Here is an 8,850-nt window from a genome sequence, read left to right on the forward strand (position 1 = left end):
GATAAAATATTAATTTTTTTCACGAAGAAAATAATTTGCAGCTGAACCATAATGAAAATATTTTTTGTTTGACGCCGATGAGTCGTTTCAGCTGCAGTTAGCACCAGATAATGGGAAGAATAACATCTGCCCTCAGCTACAACCCAGAAACAAGTTTTATAAACCTGTTTTATTCTGAAAAGAAAAGGGAAATAAGTCTGCGTCACCAGTGTTTCCTCCTCCACACCAGACGGTGGCGCTATGGAATCACACCGCCTCACACGGGAGGCGGTAGGAGACTCTCCCATGTGGTGGCTCTTCCGTGTTTCAGCGCCGCTCTGCGGTCAGTTTCCTCTCTGTCCCCGGCTCCCTCTGCGCGTGGTCGGCTGCTCTCAGATCAGCGCGGCGGCTCCGCCCCTGCAGGAGGCTTTGGCGGTAAAATCGAGCCCTGGCGCAGCGTCGGAGGACGGAGACACCGGGAACAGGTGAGTCAGACCTGTGTAGTGTAAACTCGTGTATGTTGCCAGGTGAGCGCGCTGTGTGCACGCGGCTCTTTAATGCGTCGATTCAGAGATTTACTGCAGAGGTTTTGATAATAAACAGATTTCCGGTTTGTCAGTGATGCGCGTGATCATCGCAGCTTTGATTCGGAGATTGTCAGTGTTATTACACACAGACACACACACACACACACACACACACACTCATATCTCCGGTGACACACGTTTGCTGTGCACGTGCTGGTCTTCACCGCGACTAACTGTCAGTGCAGGATTTAATCAGTGTGATTGATCAGTCTGCTCCTCTATCAGCTGTCACCACGACTCAGACTGAAACTCCCACACGCAGCCTCCTCTGAACAGCCTGAGACTCACAGGATCTGCTGTGTCCACTATTTTCCACATACCTGCCGTCTCCCTACCTGCCGAGCTCACCGATCAGAAGCGGCGTGCTGCTCGTGCACAGGTCAGGCTAACGCAATCAGTATCACCTGCTCCACCTGCTGCTTCATTAGTCAGATGGCTTCAGCTGGAGCACAAGCGGAGTTACGGCGTTTATCCGGATGATAAGAGCAGCCGAAGACACCGGGACTTGTCTTAGTCTGACTGTGCATTCCGACTGCAGCAGGTCTCAGAGCAGATCTCTGCAGCTTCAGTCTGTTATGTGAATATTCGGAGTCAGTTCATCCAGCAGCTTGTGCCACTAAAAACGTTTCTGGATATCTTAAGATGAACGACTCTTGTAAAACTTCTGACCTGATGTACAAACTGGAACGGAGGCTGATGAAGCGTCTCTGTTGCTTCGTTTCTATTTTGATTTTTCACATCATCTTTCTTCTCTTCTTCCTGATTTCTCTGGTCCGCATCATCACTTTCACAGTTTGTTTTGATGCAGGATCAGTAATCTCCTGTCTCACCACCTCTTCTGTCTCTGTTCTGCACGTGCTCAGTAGAGCCATGCCGTCCAACGTGGAGATCAAAGCCAAGGTGAGCGACCCCACGCAGTTCGCTGAGAAGGCGGCCCAGCTCAGCCAATCAGAGGGCACGGTCATCAGGCAGCACGACACCTTCTTCAACTGCAGCCGAGGGCGACTGAAGCTGCGAGACTTCATGGTACATACACTGCCGAGTGAGTGAGTGAGTGAGTGAGTGAGTGAGTGTGTGTGTGTGTGTGTGTGTGTGTGTGTGTGTACCTGACAAACTTGTGTGTGTGTGTGTTTGTTAGAACGGGTCCGGTCAGCTGATCTTCTACGAGCGTCCGGACACTGATGGACCCAAACTGTCTCGTTACTCCATCAGTCCGACCAACGACCCGCAGAGTCTCCAGGTAAGACACCAACACGTGTGTCTGTGTGTGTTTCTGCAATAATGTGTGGATGCATATTCAGGTTTTTAACTGTGTGTGTGTGTGTGTGTGTGTGTGTGTGTGTGTGTGTGTGTGTGTGTGGTTGTAGACCGTGCTGTCAGACGCCCTCGGGGTTAAAGGTGAAGTGCGGAAGGAGCGACGGCTGTTTCTGATTGGTCAGACCAGAGTTCACCTGGACACGGTGGAGGGACTGGGACACTACATGGAGCTGGAGGTCACACACACACACACACACACACACACACACACACACACACACACACACACACACACACAGTGAAACATAAAACTGACTCACACATTTATTTCGCTGTTTTTAAACAAACAGCTTATTGATTAGTGATCAGCAGGAAATTGATGGACATCAGTTAATTTATGAATGAAACATCAACCTTCAGTGAAAACAGCAGACGAGCTTTTGTTTCACACGTGTGTGTTCATAACGTGTGTGTTCCTGTGTTCAGGTGGTGATGCGACCTGAGCAGGCTGTTGAAGACGGACAGAAGGTGATTTAGTTTCACTTTGTCGCTGTGGGTTGTTTGGATTCATCAGAGTCAGCGTCTTCTGTCATTTGTCTGTAAACTCAAACTGATTTGGTGTTAAAGGATTTAGTTCTAGATGTTTTTCTGTGTCTTTAACCTGAGATACACCTGATATAAAACCTCGTGTTTTAAATTATTTGCTGGATTCTGAGCCCTGAGGTGTTTTTCGTGTGGTTGTGTTGTTTTCAGGTGGCTGAAGATCTGATGCTGCAGCTGGGTGTGTCACAGCAGAGTCTGGTGACTGGAGCGTACATGGATCTGTTGCTGAAGGGACAAGAAGAGACATAAAACAAACACATCGGAACTGAAGACGCTGCACAGCAACGACTCAGCAGCATGTAGAATAAACTCAGTACAACACTCACAGTGTTCAGCGTTTCTGAAACGTTTCAGTGCTAAATGTTTTCCATCAGAGAGAAAGTCCTGATGTGACGCTGGCACAAAGCAGCAGGAGGATGTTTTTCTAAATAAATAAGTTCAGACTTCAAACAAACATCTGTTTGTGTTTGTATGGATTCACCTGGAGCAGCTGGCACAGACTGGTCGGTTAGCAAAGGTTCATCTGAAGTTATCTGCTGTTTACCTCTAAAACTGAGAAACAGCCTCGGTGAGGATTTAAATAACAAGACTGAAAGTTAAAACATTTATAAACTAAAACGAATCATAACCACAAATCAACTAATGATCAAATAAAAAGCGATAATAAAAATGTTCTAATTTGAGTTTCTAAAATGTTTGAACTTAAAGTTTTTGTCCCGTTAGCAGTGAAAGTGTTACAGTGCTGTGGAGCTGCTGCACCTGAACACACCTCAGACACACATTAAACACGTCTTTCATCTCCCGCAGGTGGGCGGTTGCCAGGGTAACAACAGTTGGTCATCAGTCGCTGTTTCAGCATGAAATTAAAATGTAAATCCCAAAATACAGATGTGCGGCGCAGCGGGAAGCTTTTATCCGGCAGGTCTGCGGTTTTAATCTTCTGCTTGCGTCTGAATCCGTGGTTTCATCCCGCAGACCAAACTTTCAGGAGCCAAGCAGAAGCGTACAGGCTGCTCCGGTCCAGCAGAGGGCGCTGTAACTCTGCAGCAGGCTGAGCAGCTCAGGCCAAACTGGCTGGAAAACCTCCAGGTCTGTTGTTCCAGACCTCTGACCTGGTTCCAACCTGGGTTCCATGTTGATGTTCTGCAGGTTTGGATGGTAGAGATGGAAAAATCTCCATGTTTAGGACTTGTTCTCAGTGAAGGACAGCTGGAGGTGGCTGTGTGTTTGTGCTTTTATTCTTGATAGGACAGTTGGAGAGAGGGAGAGGGGACTGCCGTGCAGCAAAGGGCCGCAGGGTGGATTCGAACCCGGGCCGCTGCAGGGAGGACTGTAGCTCAGCTCATGGTGCTGCCTGCTCTGCACAGTGAGGTGGTTGTTATATTACAGAGTCACATCAGTAACGATGTGTTGGCCGACAGACTGTGGGATCCTTCTGCTCCGTCTTGATGGACGAGATGTTTGTTTTTCCCGAACTTCCGTTTTTTTTCACTCCTGCGGTGTGTGATGTTACTCTGTCTGAGGCCCTGTCACAACATCAACGCGTGGAAGACACACAGAGGGTCATGTGACTGCTGCCACGTGCGCTCTGATTGGTCGGATCCAACTTAGAAAAATGTAAAATATGAAATCAAAGGTTTGTCAAATAAAATCAAAAGAACTGTTTGTTTTTTTTAAATTCCCTGTTCTGCACCAGTTCTCCTCCTCATCATCATCATCATCATCATCATGGTGATGACGCTTGGATGCTGAATCCTTTTTTTTCTGCTATTGCATCGTTGCCATGGCGATGGGGCCGCTCCTCCACACCCACGCTGCTTACCCCCTCTCCCTCGCTCGCTCTCTCAAAGAGAGCGAACGAGGGAGAGAGAGAGAGGTGTGTTTTCTAACCCACGCATTGGAGTGGGAGACAACGTGCGCACTCACACGTGCACGCACGCACACACACACACACACACACACACACACTCGTATGCACAGTGTGTGTCATGCTAGCAGTGTGTGGGCTGAACCGACCAGCCTTCCACTCATCCTGCCTCTCCCTCTCTCTCCTCATCTCTCTTCATCTCTCTCTCTCTCTCTCTTCTTCCCTCTCTCTTTTCGTCTCCGGATACACCTTCTTCTTCTTCTTCTTCTTCTTCATCTTCTTCCTCCTCTTCTTTTTTACCCATCTTCCATCACCTCTTCCTCTCTTTCTCTCTCCATCAGTCCTTTCTTTTCTTTTCAGTTCATCATCATGGAGAACGAGTCGGTGATCTTCTGGGTGAGTCTCTCTCTGCAGCTCTGTGTGTGTGTGTGTATGTGTGTGTGTGTGTGTGTGTGTGTGTGTGTGTGTGTGTGTGTGTGTGTGTGTGTGTGTGTGTGTTAAAGGGAATGCCTGTGTGTTCGGCTAATGTTGTTTCTCCCGATATGTACAGCAGTGTGTGTCTGTGTGTGTGTCTGTGCGCGTCGGTCACTTGCTGCCGGTTTGTAACTTTAGAAGTCGTGACTTAATTTCCTTTATACTTTACCTTTTTTACATCTTTTCATTTCGTCATTTGGTTCCTTTTCTCTTTCTTGTCTCCTCGCCGTCTTTCCTTTCCTTTCCTTATCATATGCTTCCTTTCCTTGCCTTGTCTCTTCTCACATTTCCTTTACCCTCCCTCTTTCATCGCTCACATTCCTTTACTCCTCATCATTTCCTTTCCTTGTGCCCTTTCCTTACCTATCCTTACCTCCTCTCCTTTTCCTCTCACCTCCCTTCCTTTCTTCTCCTTTCCTCCCTCTCTTTCATCTCTGCTTTTCCCTTACTCCTCTTATCCTTGCCCTCCCTCCTGTCCTCATTTGCTTCCTTTCCTTCTCCTCCTCTCTTCTCTTTTTCCATTCATCCCTTCATTTGCTTCTGCATCTCCTCACTTCCTCTCCTCTCTTCAATCCTTTCTTTATTCTTCTGCTCATCCACTTTTTCTTTCCGTTCATCTCTCTCCTTCCCCCCTCTCCTTTCCTTCCCTCCTCTCTCTCTCGTCTTTTTATTTCCTGTTTCTGTTTCCTCCAGCATCACTTTACCATCCTCTGTGTGTTTGTTATGTAAGAACAGCAGAGAGTGTGTAGGCCGTAATCTCAGACCATCTATCTGAAGAGATGATCTGCCCAAAAAAAAAACACTTCAAACATCACGTGGTTGTCATGGCAACGCGTTTCGCCACGTCTGAGTGACTTTACCTCAGCGCTGATGGTCAGAGGTCAAACTGCTGCGTTAGCGACAGGTGTTTTTCCAGTTTGTATCATGTGGATACTGAACACGTTTTCTTCTGGCTGTTTTCGTTCCTCCTGTTCAAACTGGAGAGGTTTGTTCCTAAAGAGCCTGGGGACAAAATCCTCTGTCCCACCTTCCTGGTGTTTCCATGGACCTTGTGTCCTGGTTGAGCTGCAGAGGAAGGACAGTAACAAGAAGAGAATTTGTGCTAAAAAAAATCACATCACTTCTGACACCAGAACATAGTTAAAGACAAATAGTTTGAGGCTCATCAGGAAGTTGAGTTCTGAATTAAGCGACAGGGTGTAATCTGGTCCCAGGCTGCTGAAGGTCTGAGGTATTTAAGGGTTAAACGCCTGATTTCACCATGATCCCGTGCTCATGTCCCAACGCAGTGCAGAGTCATTCTGGGATGAAGACCTGCAGCCACCATTTTCCCTTCATGTCATGCTCAGATGATCAGGGCCCTCCAGCAGCTTCAAGTCAAAAACACAAAAACGTGGTGTGAGCTGTGGATGTGTCGGCATCAGGCGCCTGGTTTACACCGCCGTGCTGCTGTGTCAGGTGCTGAAAGTAAAGTGAGGATTCTTTCACAAATAACACATGAATCATTTTTATTCCTCATTTCATACAAAGTACAAAGTACAAAAAAATCTGAATCAGATCAGGATTTGCTGTGACCCTCCCTCACCACTTCTCCTGCACACAGTTTCTCAGGTACTTGTTAGATATGTTGTCCTTCTGTGGCTTTAGTCTGTCTCATTGCTTCTGTCACTTCATGAGATACTGACATCAGGCCTCTGTGGGAACCAGATCATCTCGCCCGATCGTTCTTTAGGACTCTGCAGTGAGCTGTAGAGGCGGTGGGACGGATTGTCCACGACGGAGAGCAGTTTGTTCAGTGACCTCCTGTTCCTCACTGACTCAAACGTCTCCATGTGTTGTCCAGTGATGCTGCTGGCCTTACGGATGAGCTCGTTCAGCTAATCAACATTTCATCCGTTTAAATGTTGCCTGTAACAGACATTTCAGCCTCTAGGTGGCGTTTTACAGGGCCTCAGGAAAACTGAGCGGATTTCGCTTCGGTTTCTTTGGTTCCCAGTGATGTGAGAAACTTGACAAGATAAAGTGTGTGTGTGTGTGTGTGTGTGTGTGTGTGTGTGTGTGTGTGTGTGTCAGGAACAGAGAAAATACAGTGTGTATTATCAGCTCCTGCCATTGGTTACCATGGTAATGGCCAAGGGAGCTACATTTCCAGGACACACACACACACACACACACACTCTCTCTCTCTTTCACACACCATTTTCACACCTAACAATGAAATGCATCTGTGATGATCTGACCACAACTGTACGGTCGTTTCAGGACCTTTAGATGCAGAGCGTCGTGAGAGGAAGTGAAGTGTGAGTGCAGATTCATGATGAATGCAAATGCAGTGAGATGCTTTGTCAACTTCACTACATGAGAGAGAGACTTAAAGTTTCACTGCTGAAATTAGGCTCCGTTCATAGCAGGTGCTAACTTTCAGTTTAGACGTGGAAAACACACGTTAAAGCAGGTGTGAGATTAACGTAATCCAGTGAAGTATAAAGTAGGTGGAGGTACTGAGAGCAGGGCCAGGTGAAAACATCTTCACTCATCATTTCCCCATGTAAGACCACGGTTATACAGAGAGATGATGGTTCACAGGCGCCTGTGAAAACCCAGTTCGGCTCAGTCCCAATTTCATGTTTCACTTTGATTAAATTTAAATCCTGAAGATTCAGATGTTTCAGATAAATGCCCATGTTGCATAAATGTTAAAGCGTTGTTCTGAATTTATGCTCAAGTTATATTAACCTGGATTTAAAACCTAACCAGGGACGGAGGCTGCAAATTAACTTCAGCTGTTCCCTGACTTTAGTCCTTAAGGCAGAACCTGCCTACAGGCGACATAAGTGGCCTGTTACCTCTGAAAGCAGCCTGGGGAGAAGCTGCCTGAAGGACAAACTCAGGGACCAAATGACTCAAACTCAAGTTCCACAGCTCAAACAAGTGAAAACTGTAAACAGGTTCACTGAAGGAGAAGCATCTTCAGGAGGAGACGATGGGACGAACGTGACATTTGATAACATTATACCATCAGTTCATTTGTGTTTCTGTACACTGCTTTAAATCTACATATTTACATTCCACATACCATCAAACCAAACAGGTGTATATACCCACCCACCAGAACAGCACGATGCTGATTTCACTGTTATGAAACTGTTGGATCGAAACGCTCAGCAGAGTAAAATAAAGTGAGCGCAGCCCACGTTAAATACGACACAAATATAAATATATACGTCAGCGTTTTGGTCTGACGTGACTCATCAGGGGTTAAACTTTAAACCACATGATCTGGAAAACGAGTTAATATTAAAAGGCTGCAGCTGATGTTATTTTAATTATTGATAATTAATCAGATTATTGGATTATTTGGGGAAAAAAATGAGGTCCATCAGGATTTCCCAGAGAGCAGTGTCTCCAGATGTTCTGTCCGATCAGCGGGACATTACAGATGTTCAGTGTTAAACAATCGGTCGAAACAAATAATCATCTCAGCTCTAGAACAGAGCAACGTATTGAAACTGAAACTACGATGTGATAATTACTGCAATATTAATTTAGTCAGTGCCGCCCACTCCTGACTCTAAATGCAGAATAATATGTGGGTACTTTGCTCCTCTAACCGCTGATGAATGAGGAAGAGTCAGATCCAGTTGAAACACATTTTGGTTTTAGACGTGAGGTGTGAACTGGATCAGTAATCTGGATCAGTCTGGTACAAGATGCAAAGACTGACTCATACATTAAGGCGTGTGTGTGTGCGTGCGTGCGTGTGTGTGTGTGTGTGTGCGTGCGTGCGTGTGTGTGTGTGTGTGTGTGTGTGTGTGTTATCAGTGCTGTCCAGCTTCTCAGCTTTTTCCTGCCAAACATCCGTTTCCTTGGCAACCCAGACTGGAAACAGGAAGTGTGAGTGATGGGAAGTGCTTCTAATCTTTGTCAAGTCTTTGAATTGTTTTAAACATGTCCTCCTGCTGTCTGTGTTACCATGGAAACATACTGGTTCCACACACACACACACACACACACACATACCAGCTGGCTAGCATGCTGTTAGCTATTAGCAGGCCACCAGCTGGTTACCAGTATGCTACAGGC

The 8,850-nt window shown here is 46.4% G+C and overlaps 1 protein-coding gene across 1 annotated transcript; it reads left to right on the forward strand.

The window, feature by feature from the left end:
* Positions 1-240: 240 nt before the first annotated feature.
* Positions 241-3,055, forward strand: LOC121176564. The gene is made up of 6 exons (XM_041030656.1): positions 241-464; positions 1,430-1,592; positions 1,705-1,806; positions 1,934-2,059; positions 2,310-2,351; positions 2,577-3,055. The coding sequence occupies exons 1-6, from the start codon at positions 241-243 to the stop codon at positions 2,673-2,675; spliced, it is 756 nt and encodes a 251-aa protein (XP_040886590.1). The 3' UTR covers positions 2,676-3,055.
* Positions 3,056-8,850: the final 5,795 nt, after the last annotated feature.

Source organism: Toxotes jaculatrix, chromosome 22 (assembly GCF_017976425.1).
Source record: "Toxotes jaculatrix isolate fToxJac2 chromosome 22, fToxJac2.pri, whole genome shotgun sequence".
NCBI classification, from domain to species: Eukaryota; Metazoa; Chordata; class Actinopteri; family Toxotidae; genus Toxotes; species Toxotes jaculatrix.